The 19,832-nt window shown below is 35.8% G+C and overlaps 4 protein-coding genes across 7 annotated transcripts; 2 read left to right on the plus strand and 2 right to left on the minus strand.

Moving 5' to 3' along the window:
• Nucleotides 1–173: 173 nt before the first annotated feature.
• On the minus strand, nt 174–1,519 carry LOC105643501 (transmembrane protein, putative (DUF1218)). Its single transcript, XM_012228631.4, has 3 exons — nt 1,161–1,519; nt 830–1,089; nt 174–728 (listed from the first exon to the last, which is right to left on the minus strand). The coding sequence occupies exons 1-3, from the start codon at nt 1,317–1,319 to the stop codon at nt 341–343; spliced, it is 807 nt and encodes a 268-aa protein (XP_012084021.1). The 5' UTR covers nt 1,320–1,519; the 3' UTR covers nt 174–340.
• Nucleotides 1,520–3,878: 2,359 nt separating this feature from the next.
• Nucleotides 3,879–8,289, minus strand: LOC105643502 (protein FAR1-RELATED SEQUENCE 11). 2 transcript variants are annotated; one of them, XM_012228633.4, is made up of 4 exons: nt 8,143–8,289; nt 6,032–7,034; nt 5,215–5,658; nt 3,879–5,138 (listed from the first exon to the last, which is right to left on the minus strand). In XM_012228633.4, the coding sequence occupies exons 2-4, from the start codon at nt 6,998–7,000 to the stop codon at nt 4,302–4,304; spliced, it is 2,250 nt and encodes a 749-aa protein (XP_012084023.1). In that variant the 5' UTR covers nt 7,001–7,034; nt 8,143–8,289; the 3' UTR covers nt 3,879–4,301. The 2 variants fall into 2 exon arrangements, with proteins under 2 accessions (XP_012084023.1, XP_012084022.1); XM_012228632.4 differs by having other exon boundaries at nt 8,048–8,233.
• A 3,412-nt stretch (nt 8,290–11,701) lies between these two features.
• LOC105643673 (uncharacterized) lies at nt 11,702–12,190 on the plus strand. Its single transcript, XM_012228863.4, has one exon. The coding sequence runs from the start codon at nt 11,702–11,704 to the stop codon at nt 12,188–12,190; it is 489 nt and encodes a 162-aa protein (XP_012084253.1).
• Nucleotides 12,191–14,652: 2,462 nt separating this feature from the next.
• LOC105643503 (uncharacterized) lies at nt 14,653–19,726 on the plus strand. 3 transcript variants are annotated; one of them, XM_020683041.3, is made up of 6 exons: nt 14,653–14,952; nt 15,465–15,661; nt 15,757–15,815; nt 15,905–17,755; nt 18,479–18,632; nt 18,741–19,726. In XM_020683041.3, exons 2-6 carry the CDS (start codon nt 15,541–15,543, stop codon nt 19,403–19,405), a joined length of 2,850 nt encoding a protein of 949 aa, XP_020538700.1. In that variant the 5' UTR covers nt 14,653–14,952; nt 15,465–15,540; the 3' UTR covers nt 19,406–19,726. The 3 variants fall into 3 exon arrangements, with proteins under 3 accessions (XP_020538700.1, XP_012084024.1, XP_037492048.1); XM_012228634.4 differs by having other exon boundaries at nt 15,471–15,661; XM_037636120.2 differs by having other exon boundaries at nt 15,538–15,661.
• Nucleotides 19,727–19,832: the final 106 nt, after the last annotated feature.

Below are 19,832 nucleotides of genomic sequence, written 5' to 3' on the forward strand. Positions count from 1 at the left end.
ACATGTCTCAATTAGTCCACAGAATTGATTTCTTTTGATGGGCTTCTCTTGACGGCCCATCTTCCTTGGACAAAAACGTAGAATTCGTCCAACGTTACAACCGACGGGACGGTTAGAATAAACCTAACTCGTTTTATATATTAAGAATTGTCGTTTTGTTCGCCAACGCTCAATTTCCAGCAATCAAAAAATTAAAAGAATCTATTTACAAAAAAATAAATGAATTACAATTTCAGATACGTGCATATATACTTCTCTCAAGCATTGCTTGCACGAAATGGAGCTGTGTCTTGTGGTGTCTTTAGCTTTGCTAATGGCACCAAAATGCATTCTCGATTATTTATACTAAATTCAAGTTCTTGCTAAAAGCTGGTGGGTCTATGAATGGCGGTTGCATAGTCTGTCTTTCTCTTGCAATAGGATTTTCCCTAGCAGTGGCAATGATTTGAGGTGGTGGTGACGGTGGCGGAGTCGCATAAAGAGCAGAGGCTTCAAGAATCTGCCGCCTCAAGTTTTCTTGCTCTTGGGATATTCTTTGTGCACGCAATGCAGTTATGTATAGCCCAGCAGCAAAGAAAACTGTCAGCAAAGATAAAACTCCAGCTGCAGAGAACAACCCTTGTTTGATAATGAGGCAACTTGGTCTTGGTTTAGACCAATTCTTCAAATGTCCTGATTCCACACTCAGTCCAATTAACAACAAGATTTCCCCAACGGCAAAGCACAACCTAGAAGAAATCACAGAACTGTAATTATTCTTGGAATATAGAAAATATTTGAAGGGGATGGAGATGAAAGAGTTTGAATTTTGAACCCAGATAGTAAATACCAAGTTGCAACAAAGAAAAATCCAGCTTGCCAGGTAATGTTCTTGGCAACAGGACAATTGGAGTCCCATGAAAGTAAAGCTGGAGGAGGTGCTTTACTGATTGCAATCAACATGTACATGTGCTCTACTACCATAGCAACTGCAATTCCCACAAACGCAATAGCTGCACATAACAATGGTGTCTTGCCACTTCCGCTATACACACATTCATAATTCTCACCATTTCGTTTAGCATTGGCAGCAGCAGCAACCCACGTCACCTGCAAGAAAAATTAAATGGCTAAATGACCGTTCTTGTGCCTCAAATGGGTTCTGCAATATCCAATTTTACCTGGGAATGGGTGGCTTCTGCGATAAGACAAAGAACAAAGCAAAAAAGGCCAGAAAGAATGGTTAGAACCATAAGGAAGACAGCCGTTTTGCTACTCAAATCGGTGCTTCGAGGACCTGGTGCAAGATCGGCATGCGTGATTGCTTTTCTTGGTGGCATGGCTGAGTCCTAAAAAGACTTCGCAATTGGGTCAGGCACGGAAATAGGAGGAAGAGGACAAAATGTGGCTATAGGCTTAAAATCCGTTCATAAAAACAGATGCAGAATTGCTTCGAGGAAAGGTTACTTAAAGGCTAAAGATTCTCAGGTTCTGGTCTTTAGAGTCAAGTATTCACACAAGGATGCTATTGGCATCTGGCTCTTAGGTTTTCGCTTTAAATTATTCTTGTTAAATTAAGATGACGCACAAGGTAATTTCTCAAGTATCATTTTGCTAACTTATTTATTTGTTTTATTTTTTGGCTTTCTGGTAAAGCATATGCATAGGAACAATTCTCCCTGCTTTGAGTTTCAGATAGGAGGCTATGGAACATTCGATTTTCACGTAATCCACCTATTTAATGTTCGTATTAATCCAACAATTTGAAAGTTGAAACTCATACTATTTAAGAACTTCGGAAACGAACAATGAGCTATATTTGTTCATTAGATGCCTCAGACACAAAATTATATCAGAGAGAAATGCTCCTTCTGCAAACAAAACGGAGAATAGGACAGCGTAGCTTGGAACAATTCCTCAACAAAGTTGTAAATTGCCTGGTATAAGCACAACAGAAGGCAAAAGTGTGATTCCAGGTGGAGAGGGAGATAAGATTCCATCTGGGTGCAATAAAGAATGAACAGGTTGACCAAATCTTATGGATTGAGTGTAATGCATTTTAATACGAGAATGGACGGCCTAGCCTGCAGGGGAAAAAAGAAACTAAAGGAATGGACGGTTGATTATTCTTGGAAACACTACCATTATATTATTAAGCAATCAAGAATTGACATTAAGCCATTATAAACACCAAAGTTGACACAAAAAGAATATTGAATACCCTTTTGCATTGTATGGGTCAAATCCCTTGAAAGTTGAAACACTATAATAATGGAAAGGACACTGGTGGTGGTGAGTTCACCAGGTAGCCCTTCAAGCTACTGTACATAAAAAAGGTAAAATATTCTGTTCAGTTTCTTTCATAATCAAGCACTATAATGCAAGTGATTTTAGGAGTGTTCAAGATGCCCCAGAAACACATTATCCATTGAGCTGCATGCACATACAAAGAGAAAACAGTAGTACAGTGTCTACTTCCCTGTCAAACACCTCTTAAAATGCATATGCATACATGAAAAAGGATGAAGTTGAGCAGGGTTGACCTACCTGTGATGTGAGTGCATCAAATCTTTTACTTTTTTCTATTGGACTCCTATAGTGAATAAAAAAAAAAAAAAGGAAGAAATTCATGAAAAAGATAGTGTAAATCACATTCAACTAGTCAATTCACGCACTTCCCATATGGCCCTATGTTTCTCTTAACGTTACTTCACGGTTGTACAAACAGTAGAATTAAACATGGCACTTAATATTCTCACAATCAACTAAAATACATGTAGAAAGGGTCAATATTCTTTGAGAACTCTAAGAACCAACAAACAACGGATAGAGATGATTGCCTTGGTGCATATTTTGTTGCTTAATCATGAAGATTAGGAAACTTATTCCATGGGTAAGAATTTTACTAGTTGATTCTTGCTGCAACCACAAATATGGCTTCAACCCTAATACCCACTTGCTTCCAACATATTCCCAAGGTAGCTTGCCAAGGCTTCATGCATAATTAATAACCCCATAGCATAATTCTATAAAACTTAAAACATTCACCACATTCCTTTCTCACATTCCCACGATCTGCATTCTGTCATACATGGCTTCTGAAAAGGCCAACGTTGTGGATCTGGATGCTTGCACCAGCAACAAAATAGCTACTGCAGCAGATAAAAAGCCTAACATGAAAGGCACAGGCAACAATAATTTTGAGAAAGTACTTGCACAGAGAGCTCTTTTTGGGTCACAAAATCATCGGGTGAAGGGCAGAAAAGTTGTAAAAAGTAGCTCTCGATCATTACCAAGCAGGCTCAGCAAGGTCTCGTTGGCTGACGATTAAGTATGCCGAGGTATAACCTTTGTATAATTTAGCAAGTGAAAATTACTATTATAAGTAAGTGAATGTAACGATATCCTAAGTGTGTCTAAAGAACAAGAAGTATTTGCATTGAAACCATTTAAACAACAATTTGATTAAAATATCAACTGCATGATGCATGTTGGAAAAGTAGAGTTCATTTCCTCTTCAAGTTCTGCGAAGGCCTTATGGAGTCAAGTTCTATCCATGTGCTTAGTTTCCATTTTCTAAGATGCAGCTGTCACTAAAATGGGAAACAGACACAACATCCTTGTATCATGCTCAAGAATTTCTGCTAACAAGGTGACAAATGGAAAACAACAGCATGCTCATGAGAATCAAACAGCAAAAATTGGCAAGCAAGTGATCCACAATAATTACGGCAATATAGAGAGATAGAGATAGTGCAATGAAACGTCAGGTCTTTTGCAGGTGACACAGGTGGCAAATCCATACCTGTTCTCAAGTATTAAGAACCAACAGACATACTGATTTCCTAATTCACAGCTAGTCTAGAATTTATAGTTTAAGTAAAGCATGACAAAACCACTGAACCGAGAATAATATAAGAAAATTAACGTCAGAGGTAAGGCCAATAGAGGGTTCTTCTACTATATGGTGAGTTCTTGACATGGGAGCATCTAATTGCAACTTCCAAGTTTACAAAAGTTCACTGTACGCCAAATCTTAAGATCAACCCAGTTGTCAATGCTACAATCCAAAAATGACATATGTAAGGAAACTAATTCATTTGCAAGGTTACAATCAATAATTTCATGCTATAACTCCAACGCTGAAAGAACCCTTAAATCAATGGGTGCCGTGTGTACCATGATGTTTCTGCTGTAGCAAAGAGTGAATTTTTTGTATGGAGTAGATCTGGAAGGGCAGAAAAATGCACCACTTGAATAAGCAAAGACCACGACTCTAATTTGATTGCTCCTCGTACCAACTACACTGCCAATATCCTAACCTATAAATACCCCAGGGCTGCACCATTCAAATGATCGCTTCCCATAATTGGACAATCTGACGCATCATGTCCAAACTGCCCACAGCAAGGTCCAGAACAGTGCCTTCGCTTTCTAGACACATCATTTCCATCTCTGGGCCTCCGCTCTTTTAGCTTTCCCAGATTGATTGAGTCATGAGAATTCCCAATTGCAAGAGCCTGAACTATTCCATCAGCATCTTCAACATCCGGTAGAATCAATGGGTCAGATGGGCAATTGTAGGCATTCTCGTCATGCGTCTGCCTAGGGAGTTCCTTAATGCGTGATAACACCATAGCAATTTGATCACATGCAACAGCAAGGCGTTCCTCTGTTTCAATTGATTCTGTCACGAGTGTAGAAGCCATGGACTCTAGAAACTGAATCCTCTCAGAATGCGCTCTTGTAGTGGAAGATGAGCTAACATCACGCCATCGGTTAGGCAAATATTGGTCTGGAATGTGAAAACAGTTGTTAGTTGATAAGACACGGAGAACATGCCGACAAAGGATGCCTAAAAATTCAAATCGATTGCAGCTACAACTGATGTGCTCTTGACAGGGATCCCAAATGACTTTGCAGCCACCAGACATCTGAGTATGATGTCTGACTTGGTAACAATATTCATCTATTGGAAGTGATGCATACTGTGGAGCTAACACAAGCTCCTCTTGGAGCTTATTAAAGGCATATGGAGTAAGAACAGAGGCTGCATGTGATTCAATAGGTGAGCCCGTTTTAAGGTAAACTTTCTGAAGTTTTCGCTGAGTCTCTGCCTTCACACCAGCATAATTATTAAAATCAACAATATCAGCCACCTGAAAAAGGGAATTCGAAATTTAGGTTGTTAACATTCATAAGAGAATCAAAAGAAATAGTAGGAAGGAAACACACTCGCTCAACAAAACGATCTAATTGTGACTGTGCACTCAAAAATCGTTGAATGATAGCATTAACTGATTCAGACTGACATGTGTTCATCATTCCTGCGAAAAAATAATGCCTCAAATATGGCAAGCCCCAAAATGTCCGCAATGCATACAAGCTAGCAACATGCTTATTGGCATGGAGCCCATATTTGATGACCATTTCCTTCCAACCTTCCTCAAAATCATTCACAAATTCAAGATTATAGACTCGGAGAAACTCAGTTTTCCATTCATCATAACATGACCCCAGCAGTGCAGAAAACCAATCTGAGAATTTTGCAATGATGTGCCAAATGCAAAAGGCATGTTTAGTTTCTGGCATTTCCATAGCAATGGCCTCCTTCAACCACATATTTTGGTCAGTCATAATTGTTTGTGGAGCCTTTTTGTTCATGAAATCTAAAAATGCCTGCATAGATATTATAAAACATATTAGGAAGATTTGTATAAACAGTAGATACTGAGTTCTGACCAGATAAACAAAAAAATTTATGAAAATAAGGATAGCAGAGTAAATTATCATTGAATTTAGACCATTCATGGCTTCATTGCACCTTTGGAAAGTACATTATGCAAAAGAAATAATGTGGGAGTAAATCCAAAACAGAACTATATATAACTATTCTTTCTTGTGACTGAAGTTTTGTACTGTATACTAGCATCAAATTGGCAGGTAAAAAGCTTAAGCAGGTTATAGGTCAATTCACATTCTCGCAGCTTACAGAAAACATGATATAATTTTACTCCTCAACTTGCCAGTTACATTCTCATAAGATTCTTACCTTCAATGCCCATGAAAATGATTGCATATTTTCATCACGTAGCAATACACAACTGAAGAAACAAGTCATCCCATGATTGTCCAGCCCAAGCCAGATGCCTAATATCATATCATAGGCATCCAGACGATGTGTTGTGTCAAAAACCACCGCATCACCAAATACCTCATATAATTGAACAGATGAGGCATAAGACCATGCAATATGCTCTAACCTATTGTTGCCGTCTATTTTGAAGTCATATTTGAAGTTGGAATCTTCATCCTTCAGTTTCTTGCACATTGCAATAAGATCAATAGCATCATTATCTCGGTTAACATTTCTAAAAGACTGTAGTAGGTTTCTCACATCTATTTCAGTAAATGGTAAACAGCCTAGCTTCACACCTTTCTCCAGCTCCATCAATCGTAACATCTGTCTGACTGACATTCCAGCTTTTGCAAACATGCAAATTCGACTCTTGTCATCTGGAGATATGGTGCAATAGGCCGGAAGGAGATGCACTTCACTTGATTTTAACAATTCATGGTTGTGGATGTTGCTAAAGCCAGTAACACGCCATTCAGGGACATCAAAATCTGCCCGCTTCACAATACGCATGTATGCCTGACAGCCACAACGTGATGACTTACGATTCCTTTGCATCTTTCCATCTTCAGAGGGTTTCATCTGTGGATAACCACCACGGTGGCAGGTGAAATCTCTTCTGGTGACTCCTCTACCAACACCATCCTTTCCACGAGTTCGATGGCGTCTAATTGAAAAACCACATTGCTTTGCAAAACTGCAGTAAAATTCATAAGCAGCATCTTGAGAGACAAATCGTTGGCCAATAAATGGAACAAGGTTCACAGAAGTTTGTCGTGACAATATTGTGTCCTCAGGTATTTCTTCCATGTTTCCAGTATCATCTTGAGATATATCTGTCCCATTTTCAGAAGACTCCATCATCAAACTTGTTCCTTCAGACATTCTTTCGCCAATTGATAAAATTCAGAAAATAAACCTGCACAAAACAGTTGATAATGTTATGTTTGAATTACAAATATGCAAATTGAAAATACCAGGAAGCACTTTGCATAATCTAATTGAAACATAAAGCATGCAGACAATGCAAAACTGAAACAGAATGGTGAATGGAAGTGAACAGCAAGTATTTTGAGAAGAGGACAGTCTGACGACACAGGATAATATCCATCTATTACCGCACAAATCAGATCTTAGTAACTTCATCATCCATAACTGTGTTTCATTATTGCTGATCAAGGTCAGTTATTGACACATTATCAGAATTCATAATGCTTCACGATGCTCAATTCTATAAGTTTCACAATAATGTTTTCATTTGGACGTGTAAAGAAATATCGAATGCAGTTTCGGATTGCTTTTCTTCTTCAGTTTAAAAAATAAGCCGTTCTTTTAACCGTGTCAGCCTCTCCTTAAACGCCTATAATCCCAAATTTACAGTTTGAATCAACACAGAAACATCCAGCGAAAAGTTACAGTACCAAATCCAAATATGGACGAGTGATCACAAGTACACAGACAGGAAAAAGCTTCAGTAAAACCACAAGCAAAAAAAAAAAAAAGTGATGATTTCATTCAGCACTCAAGAATTATCATTTATAATCCAAGAAAGGCCAGCCAAAGTCCTTTCCACATCCAATAACCGATGCTTTTCTAATACCCATTACACATAAAACCAAAAGAAAGACGATATTATTTGGGACGAAATTAGCAAGAAAACAAGTCAAAATGAACCCAAAAGCACTGAATTGGTGACTTGATTTATAAATGTACTTATCTTAAAATTACCTAATCCCATCGAAACTACCAATCTCACATTCATTAATGAAATCTTCAAAACCCTCAAATTAATCAAGGCACCCACCTCCATACACAAACCAGCAAGGGGAAAAACCAGAAATTTATACAAATTTGCAGTTACTAATAGCATAAGAGTCAAAATGAACATTTTATCAAAATAGAAAGGCTCACGTAAAGAGTACTCAAACATACCTGAGACGTTGTGTTTAACGGTCAATAACTAACTCAAGTTTTAAAGAAAGGACGAGGAAACATGAAAATGGCGGGGATATTAGAGAGAGAAATACCATGTGGAAGGGGGAGCAACGCGCATCCTGATGAGAACGATAACTGTTCACAGCGGAGAAAAGCTATCGTGCGCCTTATAGATGCATGGAATTATTGAGCGCACACCGAAACTATTGACCGTTGGATCAAAACGTGGGGCCTTTTCTAATTCCAGTGGGTCCGTGATTTGGGGAGGATTGTGTTTGGATGAGTTCTTACGTGCGCAGGAGGCGCAAGGATTGCATTAAATCAATGCCCACTGGGCGCGAGCTTTGCATGGGTTATGGGCCTAATGATTCTCTAATGGGCCTCTTAGAAAATTGTTTAGGTCTAAATTAGTTGAGAGAGAATAATTGTGAATCCATTATTATAAATTATGTGAAAATTATTTATCAATTTATAGAGAATCTTTAAACAGTAGTGATGCTGTGATGGTTAGGATGTGGCTATGCCAAAAATTGAACTCTTAATTTGAAATTGAGGCTCCGTTTGTTTCCGTAAAATAATTTATAGAAAAATAACATTCTTGAAAAATATTTTCCGTTGTTTGATTATAATATTAAAAATTAATTAAAAATATTAAAGTCTTTATCTCATATGACCATAAAAAATATTATTATTAATAAAAATTTTATAATTTAAAAATTTTATTGTTAAATATGAAAAGAATTCAAATAAATATATATATAAATTATGAAAGCCGCCGATAGCCTGTAGTGGCGATCGGTGATAAATGGTGACTAGTAATTACGATGATTAATAAATTGAAAATATGGATTATAAGATTTGCCAATGTCTGAAAAATGTTTTAATCTCTCGAAAATGGAAAGTTATTTTTCTTAAAAAACGACTTAATTTTCATTTGACCAAGAAAATATTTTCTGTTGACTTATTTTTCTGAGCCCTTCGAACAATGCAAAATTATGAAAAATATTTTTCTGCAAGTTATTTTAGGGAAACAAACGGAGCCTGAGTCTCTGCTTTTGTGTGTAATAATAAATCTCCAAATATTATATTTAATAATTTCATTGGTTAATAAATTATCATGTAATATATATTTTTATTTTTTATTTTTTAAGATAAATGTGTTAATATATTAAAAATAAAAAAAAATGTGAAGTAAATTTTTTATAATAATATTTAATTGTTATTTATTATTTAAATAGTTATAAATGAAATAAAAATATTACGTTAGTAATTATATTTGCAAATAATAATTCTGAATCGTAATTGAGTTCGTATGTTGGGCTTCTAGTGGAGAATTGTGAATAGTGCTTGACATGTATATAATATTTTTAATAGTGTTGTAATTTGTAATTGGGCCTGACATGTAATTGTAAATAGAAGCCCAATAGTATAATTACTGTGTGTGATTTTGGATTGTTGTGAATATTCAATAATACAACCTTGGATATATTTTGATTTTCTCTGTGTCTTATGCTAGATTCTTGTCTCCTCTCTCTCAATTCTGTCTTTTCTTGCATGTCTCATATTAATTTTTCTGAAACAAAAATTATAAAATTATTTATTTTTATATAGTCAATATTATCAAATAACACAAATCAGCGAGCTGCTAAATAAAAAAAAATTACAAAATTGGAACTTTTATAAACTATTCATCAGGAATTAAATTCTTTAACAAAACACATTAAATACAAATGAATTATGAACTACGTGAATAATTAAATCAAACGCTACTTTTACTCTATAAATTGTAAAAAAAAAAAAAAAAAAAAAGGCAGCACTGGATCCTGAGTGAAAAGTACACTAAAGGGTCGTGATTTAACATGGCAATAAAAATTGAATGGCTTTGCTTCGTCGACCAAATGCGAGTAATCTGAAATAGAAAAATAACTTGAAGCTTGTCTTTCTTTCTTTCTTATCCTGCGACAAGTCTTTCTCCACCAACTTACTGTACAACACAATTCCTTTCTGATGTTATGTCATGGGTTAAACCGACGAAATGTGTGCAGTCTAGATTTATTATATAACTGTAGGAAAAACCATGGAAGAAACCAAGCTCGGTCGGCCAATTTTCAAGCGTCCTTGAAAAAGTTTCAACCTTTTCCAATAACTTTTCCTACAGATCAAACGAATGGAGATTAGGGATCTGTATAAGTTATACTTCAAATTTTATACGATTGATTTGTTGTTTCTATCAAGCGAGATAACAAAAGACTCACGATAGAGAAACATATCAAACTTTAACAGGGTACTTGAAAAATACCCTTATTTCTCAAAAAAAATAGTTTCTGTCTATGTGCTTCGTAGTTTGACTCGTATACCATATCTAAGTAAGTCACTTAAAATGAAATTTATTCGTTAAAATAAAATTTTAACTTACTAATTTAAATAAGTAGTTATTGATTCATCTCAAACAAATAAGTTTATTTTACAGTTATTGTCGAATAAGCTGAAAGTTTAATAAAATATTAATAAAAAAAATGAGCCATTAGAGTCATTTTCAGGACGGAAGATATATAGATATATGGCGTGATAACATACAGCAGTTTGATGGGAAGTGATAAGTAAAGGCTAATAATACCAACTTTAGACATTTCGTCGAACACTTTTAGTGGTCTGTCATCGAGGAAGAGTCGAGTATAATGAGAAGACAAAATTAATTAAGCTCGTATGCTTTGCGGGGAACAATCATAAGTTCTTCTACCAGACGTGCAATTAACGCCATCCTAGGTTTATAGTGGCAGACAATATTCACTTTTTTTTAATATAGTGTCTGAGCTCACTCATATGTCAAACTAATTTATTAAAAAAAATTTTGATTATGAAATTATTATCGTTCTCATAAATGTTTTTTCCGAAAATGATAATGAATTTTAATTATGATTTTGTTTCAATGAAGATTTGAACTTAATGACAATAAAATTATGATTTGGTTTACCATGAACCGTAAATAACATGCAATATTTCGTTTTGTTTATTTTATAAGGAACTTAATGTTTTATGATATTTACAGTTAACTAACCTGAATTTTATCTTAAAAGACAGTTAATTTTTGAATTTATTTTTAAATTCTATTTAATTATTTTACGAAATAACTTATATCGGTTAATGAAAATTAAAATGATTTATTAGCATTAAAATGATTTATTAGCTGTAGCGAGAATATTTCTAAACATATGAAAGAAAAAAATGATAATTTATGAATAATTTCAAAAAAATTTCTAATTTTTATTAGTTTGGTGAGTATACCGCAGAGACTGATACGATATATAAGCAAGTCCAATCATATTAAGACAAATCAATAACTAACACCTTACAACTCTAAACAATGACAAAAAAAAATTGAATTATAAAAATCTGGATAAGACTTACCTACACTAGGTGTATTAGATAAATCAATCATAGATAATTTAACGGTGATTAAATAATAATAAGTGAAAGAGCCGGAAATATTATTGGTGATTATCTAAAAAAAGAGATAAAATAACGAAGTTACTATGGATGGTTCTATACACAGGGAGTAAGGAAGTAATTTCCTATAAATCTATACCTATAGATAACAACTGAGATTATAAAATAACATATGAAGAAAGCTTCTATTCTACATAGTTTAGCATGAGTGCATCAAGAAAAGATGCTGACCTTGAGGAAAAACCATCTTCAGATTTGAGACTGTTTGGTTTTACGGTGACAGACTGTGAGAAATCCTCAGTAACAGCATATAGCAAACGATTTGAATGCCAGTATTGTCACCGAGGGTTTGCAAATTCTCAAGCATTGGGCGGCCATCAAAATGCACATAAGAGAGAACGTGGACGTGCAAAGCGAGCCCAGTTCACAAAAGTTCAAAGGCTCATAACAGCTATTCCCATCATTACAAAGGATTCAACAGGATCAAGACCGTCGTCCATTTGTGGTAGTACAGGTGCTGGTATAGCTACGGTGTCGTTGTGTGCACCGGCACCACCAAGTACGGGAGGCGCTCCTCAGGTTGTAGGCCCGAGTGGTGTAGGGCTTAGATCAGCTCCTCCGTTGATTGCACAAGTTAACAACGGAGCAGATGATGACGTTGATCTACACTTGCGGCTAGCGCCGTATTCATGAGAGACGATTGACCTGCTGCTGGTAATTCCATGGCGGATATAGTAATAATATGAGGTTGGACGGGACAAGCCAGAGGGAAAACGGTACCGTGTAGTAATACTATATCCGTACGTGTTATCTAGTTACAAGATACAAGAGAAGATTAATGTGTTTTATTTTGTAGTAAAAGAAAGCTAGTTTGTCCAATTATCATTAATTTGCATGCTTGATCAATTAAGTATTATTAATTAATTAATTAGTTAAAGCCTGTATTATTTTAAATGAGTGTCATTAGATATACATTTGAATAAAAAAAATAAACATTGCATAAAAGGTTCTATCATGAAATTCTCAAATGGACATTGGATCAATTATGAATTAATTAAGTTGAATTTCATTTTCCCCAAAAAAGCCTTTTTTTTCTAATTAATTCTTTAATTTTTTATAGTACTATAAGATATAGCCACTACAAATATTACTAAATTTTGAAAAAAAAAAAAAAAAGTATTCCTTCCCTCCAAGAAAGATTATAAGATTGTTTTTCTTTTTCATTTATTTTAGATTATAAAAATAATTTATTTTTGAAGTATGATTAATTTTTTAATTATCTAATATGTCTTGATATTGATAATTCATATCAAGATTATTAGGAGATTAATATATGAGAATTTACATTTTTATATCAAGAATTGAGCTCATGTTAATAAAATAAAAAGTAAATTCACTTATTAGAAGATTAATACATGAGAATTTACGTTCCTATCTAAAAAATTAAGCTCTTATTAATAAAATGAAAAGTGAATTCACTTATCAAAAGATAAGTAAAAAAATCCAATTGAAGAAAATTAGTAAAAGATCAATTCTTTGGTCAAACGTCAAAAGCTATTGGAGTCTCCATTAAACATAATTAGGCAATTTTGAGCTGTTGGCTAATAAAATGCGAATGCTATCTCCCAAGAATCCGGAGTCTTAATTTGAACTCCTTCTAATTAAGTGTTTCTTAATTAAATTAATTAATTAATCAATTAATTATCATACGAAACAGATCAATAATCGTCTCATTCACAAAATTCGTTGACCCAATACCAGAGACATAGTTGGACTTCCACAATCTCTCTGCATTCTTTCTTTCTTTTTCTTTTTGTTTTTTTGAAATATGAAGGCAGGAAATAAGAAAGAAATGAATGATTACCGGAAGCCTCACCGGCACCGGAGGCATTACAGTGAAGATTGGAAATTCAAAACACCGCCGGGAGAGAAGAAAAGCCAAAATATTGAATATCCTCGATCCCATAGACATACAAAATCAACGGGATCTTCCTGTAATAAAAAGAAGATCAGCAGTAGCACCCCATATGAATCGCCGTATACTTATACCGAGGCTGAAATAAAGAGGCAACGGCGTGTCGTTAAGTACAAGGCCTACCAAGTCGAAGGCCAACTTAAGACATCTTTAAGGAATAGCTTCCGCTGGGTTAAGGACAAGTACTGTTCGATTGTGTATGGCTATTAAACTACCATGCATGTCGTTTTATAGTTTCAAGCTGGAAAAAAACTATGTTCTGGTTCTGGGTGATCAATGATCGATCGGTGATCATTCAAAAAAATTTTCAATTATTGGTACCCTCTTTCGCATAATTTGTCATTATTGGATTTGCAAAGTGTACAGAGCCAATTTAGGCAAAAAGATTATTTTCCATTTCATTTTCTTACCCTTTCTTTCCTTCAATTTCAGCCATGGGAAGGAGAGACAGAAACTGAGAATCTGGATTACAAAGAATAAACGAGAATCTGGATTTCGTATAATTGAATAGAGGAAATTCAGCAGTGCTACAATAATTCTGTTTAATTTTGATTATTAGATTTCTCAACAATAATTTTTTTTTTTTAAATTCTGTTCGAAGGAAGAACATAAAAAGGATGAATTTCAAATTGAACACTGTATATAGTAGTAAGGAAATATGATCATTTTCAGACAGCAGAGCCAAGTACGGATCAATTTAATAGAAGAGAAGGGGACATTTGAAAATAATTTATCTTTGCAATGAATTTTAAAAATAAGTTATTTTAAAAAAATATAAACAGTGATATATTTGTTATGATGTCGTTAATGTAATTGAGAATCTGACCGCAACAGAAAACTACAAGGCTTGGATCTGGATTCTTACCGTTTGCTGATTTGCCTTCTAGCATTCAACATTTTCAAAACGTTCACAGCTTCTTTTTAATTTAATAGGTGCATGTAGGACTACATACTTCCCAATATATTTATCGACACGTATATCCGACTACGTCGTTTTGTTATTTGACTGCACCAATGGTGATGCTCCTATGTGCACCAGCACGTAACTTTATCATGAACTGCCCAGTGCCGAGCCTCTGTCGAAGTCCTCGTTTGGAAATTTGAAATCCCTCCCTCTTCCAAAGAGACGTTATAACTTTTACCTTTTAATAATACCAAATGTTTTGTTCAAAATAATAATTCTTTTTTATGTTTTTTAAAAAACAACTGTCTGTCTCTCAATTAATGCATTTGAACTACACTCGTTCAGACGACACCATCTCTGTATCTGTCTCTCCCTCACTCTTCCATTTCTCTACTTCTATCTGACTCTGAAATCTGCAATTTCTCTCATCAATCTCTGCAAAATCTTAATTAATTTGCTTTTCTCGCTTTATCTTACTGTGAAAGCCGTAGCCCTTCGAAATTGCTTGCATTTATTGGAGAGCAAGAGAGAAGGGAGCAGAGGAGAGGATCCTGTTTTCACTCTCATTGATTACGTGTAAGTTTTAATTTTTTTTTATTTTATATTTTCATTCTAATTACTTTTAAATGCGATTAGATTGAACGTCTAAGTTCTGTTTCTTATTGGTGAACTGAAGGTGTTATTTAGCGATCTCTATACTGTTTTGTTTGTTGACTTCAAATGCTTTCTGGGTTATAGTTGGTTATCCTAAATTTTGTCTTTTGGAGCATCTGTTTGGTTGTTGAGAATATGCTGGAGCTGATCGAGAAAATTGGTATCTGTAATTGGGCTAGTGCATTGATGCCACTTGCTTTAAAAATTGTCTTACCTTATATAACTTGTTTTAAAAATTGGGCTAAATTTTGTCTTCAAAAAGTGATTTTTAAGACTTGTTTTCTGTTTGTATGATTCTCAATCCAAAACAGGGTCATAGTCAGTGAAAATTAATTTAAATGTCATTTGATTTCTTACAACGATTTGGAATCTCTATAGCAATGCATAAAGGAATGCAATTCAGTTGGAATGAACTTATCTTTTGGTTAATTAAGTTGCAGATGGACAGAGTTCCCCATTTGTCTCATTTTATCGATTTATAGAAGAAGTATAAACCTTTTTCTCCAGAAAATGGGGGTTGAGAAAGAAGGCTCAAAAAATGGAGGAGGTTATGTAGGTGGTTTCTTCCAGCTATTTGACTGGAAAGCAAAATCCAGGAAGAAATTGTTCTCAAGCAAGTCAGATTTACCAGGTATAAGTTCTTCTATTTGTTTTTAATAAAAAGAAGTATTGTGCATGATTAGCCTCTTTATGATCAATAATGGGTTTGATTTCTCATTTTTTTAGCTCGTTCAAAACAAGGAAAGAGAAGTGATGGGAACTTGCCAATGACTCGGTTTCATCTGGTCAGCCATTTTGTTAACTGTTACTGTTTATGTTGTTATTCAATTTTTGTTAGATTATGCATCTAAGAGAGCTGTGAGAACATTTGCAGATGGATGATGATGAAATTGGAGTGGGATCGAGTATTAGAGGAGGCAGTGATTATAGTTGTGCTTCATCAGTAACAGATGATGACGGATGTGGGGCAAGGGCTCCTGGGGTAGTAGCCAGGCTTATGGGATTAGATTCTATGCCAACATCCAGTTTTTCTGACCCTAGCTCGACCCCATTTTTGGACACCCAATCTCATAGGGAGTCTTCTCAACAGAGGAAAAATTTTGAATATTATCATGACCCTCAGATCATGTATTCTGAAAATCTACTCAATAAGGAGGATGGCCCTCCCCGGAACTTTCTGGACTCAAAGCCTCAGAAGGTGTCAAGCAGACCTATTGAAAAATTCCAAAGTGAAGTTTTGCCTCCAAAGTCAGCTAAAACAATTCCAATCACTCACCATAAACTCTTGTCTCCTATCAAGAGTCCTGGCTTCATTCCAAGTAAAACTGCTGCTCACATAATGGAAGCAGCTGCAAGAATTATCGAGCCTAGCCCACAAGCTACTGCAAGGGCCAAAATTTCTGGGGTTGGATCTTCTTCAGTGCCCTTGAAAGTTCGTGATATTAAAGAAAGACTGGAGGTTGCACAGAAAATGCCACTGGTTGGGTCCTCTTCAGCACCTCAGAGAACTCGAGACTTAAGAGAGAAAGTGGAAGCTACTAATAAAACACCCAGGCTTGCTGAAGCTTCTCGGAGACCAGTCGAATCAAACGCTGCCAAGTATCTCAAGGGTCAGTCTTTGAACAAAAGCTGGAATGGTTCAGTTGATACAACATCTTTCAGGGCTTTGCCTGAGACAGAAGAAGGTTCTTCTGGTTTGAAAAACAAAGGAAAGTCCATTTCACTTGCAATCCAAGCAAAAGTCAATGTTCAGAGAAGAGAAAATTTGAATTCAAGCAGCACTCGAAGCTTGGTTAGCCAGAAAGACCAAGGTGAGGTCATGTCTACCCAGACCTTCAAGAGCCAACCTAATACTCAAAAGAGTATGCCCAAAAAACCTTCTATGCATAATGCTTCTGGTGTGCTGAGGCAGAACAATCAGAAACAAAATTGCCTTATGGATAAAGACAAGTCTCCAAAGTCATCAGTTTCCAACTTGCAAGGTAGAAAGACATTATCTGGGAATTCTTCTTCTGTGCGGCAAAAAACTTCAGGCAAAAATATTGGCTCAAAAGCTGGAACTAGGAAGTTAGGCTCAGATGTAAAAGAGAGTGAGAAGGGACATTCAAATTACAGTACAAAGCATACTCCCAGGAAGAAGAGATCAATTGATGGGAACTTACATATTGAGAAAAATCGGGTTGATAATATGTTAATTGACAACAATCTGAAGGAAATTGAAACCGGTCCATCCATTGACAGGCACGTTAATTGGGCAGAAGAAAGCAAGAGGAAAGGCACGGATGTTGTTTCATTTACATTTACAGCTCCCTTGATGAGGTCTATGCATGGTTACGAAGCATCTGGTCAGGTGGTACATAAAAAAAGTGGTGCTTGCATGGATAATCGGGGCAAGAGGTTGTTGCTTGACACAGATAGTATTAAGCTGTCTACAGTGGGATACAATGTGATAGGGGGAGATGCTTTGAGTACTCTTTTGGAGCAGAAGTTGAGAGAATTAACCAATAGCGTAGAGTCTTCTAGCCGCAATACTATCAAAACAGGATCTGCTTTGACTTCCTCATCGTTTTTGCAAGATCTGGCACCCACTCTTAACACAAGCTCTACTCCCAGATTGCATGATAACAAGGATCAGAATATGCTGCTGGTAGATAACTTGGATAGCAGATCTTCTGATGTATTCTCAACTGATCCTGGAGCATTCAGATTTAAACACATGTTTCAGGTACAGAACTTTGGATTTTCGACCATTAAGAAAAAAGTTTGTTTCATCATTAACATTTCTGTCTCTGGATATATTAATGTTGCATGTTTCTAGGCATACACAGTTTTGTGCTTACAAATGTCAACGCTCTCAATCTAGAGATAAGTAAACTCAATTGCAGGAGGGTCTTAACTGGGTTGTTCAAAACCCCACCTATTTAACAAGTAACACACGAAAACCTGTAAAGTCTTTGCTTTCACCTTTATGAGTACAAGTCTGAAATAAGCCTATTTAGTGTTTTCTCTCTGACTTCTTATGCAATCCATTTCACTCTCTAGTAGGACTTGCTGCGAATTGATTGTGCAGGGTCTTAAATTCATATTGATAAATGATCGTAAATTTCATGTTTTACAAATTCTGTTTGTATAAATCTATCCATATTGTTTAATCAGGGATCATGTTAGAGAAAAATCCGCCGCCGTTCCTGTTGTATTCTGAATTAAGGCCTCCAATATAGTTGGCTTCCCTTTTCTTTCTTTCATTTTTGTAATTAATGCAGCTTTTTAACTTAACGAATCAATCTGATCAATTTGATAGCCTTTTGGTTTTGGATCCTTTCCTCAACCCTATTCTCCCCTTAGCTCTTTTCCACATCCTTTCCTTTTCTTGCAGTATCCAAAGTTAAGCTTCCCTACTTGAGCCTTATTTCGTCTTAAGTAATTGATGTAACTGTAAAACTCTTAGGATGTTGATGAGATGGAAGAATGCAGTACCAAATCGATTGATTCCAGAAAGCAGATTGACTGTAGGCGTCCTAGCCCAATCTCTGTTCTTGAACCGTCCTTTTCTACTGAAAGTTGCAGCTCATTAGACAGCACAGACTGTAGCAGTTCTGAAGGTAACGGATGTTTGTTTTGTTATTCTTAAACCTCAGGTCTTAGTTATTTATCTGCACATCATATGCTGTCAAGTCAAGAACTTAAAATTGCTTACAATGTGCTTGCAGGAATCAAACAGTGCTCATCTATTCAAGCTCAGGAAATTCCTGGTTTGATTTCTTCAAAGAAATTTCACTACATTGATGCAGATACAGATTTATCAGATTCTGCTTCTTCAACATCTACCGGCACTGCAGCTGGAAAGTCTGCAAATGCATTACCTATGATGGATCTAAGATCAAACAGGTGGGAAATAGCATATGTGCAGATGATGCTCTACAATCTGGAATTTATGTTTCAGGACTTTGCAGTGGGTCGGGTTTCTGAGATCATTAAACCTAATCTCTTCAACCAGTTGGAAACTCAGAAAAATGGACTTGTTCATGATAGCATTGAGGCTAGGCTGGAAAGGAAGGTACTATTTGATTGCGTAAATGAATGCTTGGACATAAGATGTAGACGGTATGTTGGCTGTGGCTATGAAACATGGACAAAAGGAGTCACAATGGTGCGAAGAAAAGGGTGGCTAGCAGAAGAAGTGCTGAAGGAGATCTCAGCATGGAAAGGCATGGGAGATTGCATGGTAGATGAGCTAGTAGACAAGGATATGAGCAGTCCATATGGAAGATGGCTGGACTTCGAAGTTGATGCATTTTCACTTGGAGCAGAAATAGAGGGCCAAATATACAGTAGTCTGCTTGATGAAGTGGTGGCTGATATATTTGGTTGTTGATGCCTACTGCTGATGGAGTTTGTGCGGTGATTTTAGGGGTGCGAAGGAATGCCGAAATTGATGCTTTCATGCAGGGATTGGAGGTCGAGGATCAAATATCTTTCAGTTTCATTCTTTGAGCATGGCTATTTTTCCACCTCCAATACTTGTTAGGTCCCCTGAAATTTGTTATTGGGGTTTCTTGTACTTGTGATATATTTATTCTCATTGCTCAAGTTATTGCTTCAACATTTGTTACATTGTGAATCAGGGAAATGTTCATAGGATTTATCAGTGAAATCACTATAATGAAAGGCCGGAGAAGCCACTTTCAAAGGACTATTATCTGATTTTAGCAACTTATATTGCCAGTCCTTTTGCTCAATATTCTGGACTTGATTGCTTTGCTGATATGGAAAAAAGAAAGTTTTGAGGCATGGCAATGGAG

Source organism: Jatropha curcas, chromosome 7, assembly GCF_041381405.1.
Source record: "Jatropha curcas cultivar XTBG-Jc1 chromosome 7, XTBG_Jcur_1.0, whole genome shotgun sequence".
NCBI classification, from domain to species: Eukaryota; Viridiplantae; Streptophyta; class Magnoliopsida; order Malpighiales; family Euphorbiaceae; genus Jatropha; species Jatropha curcas.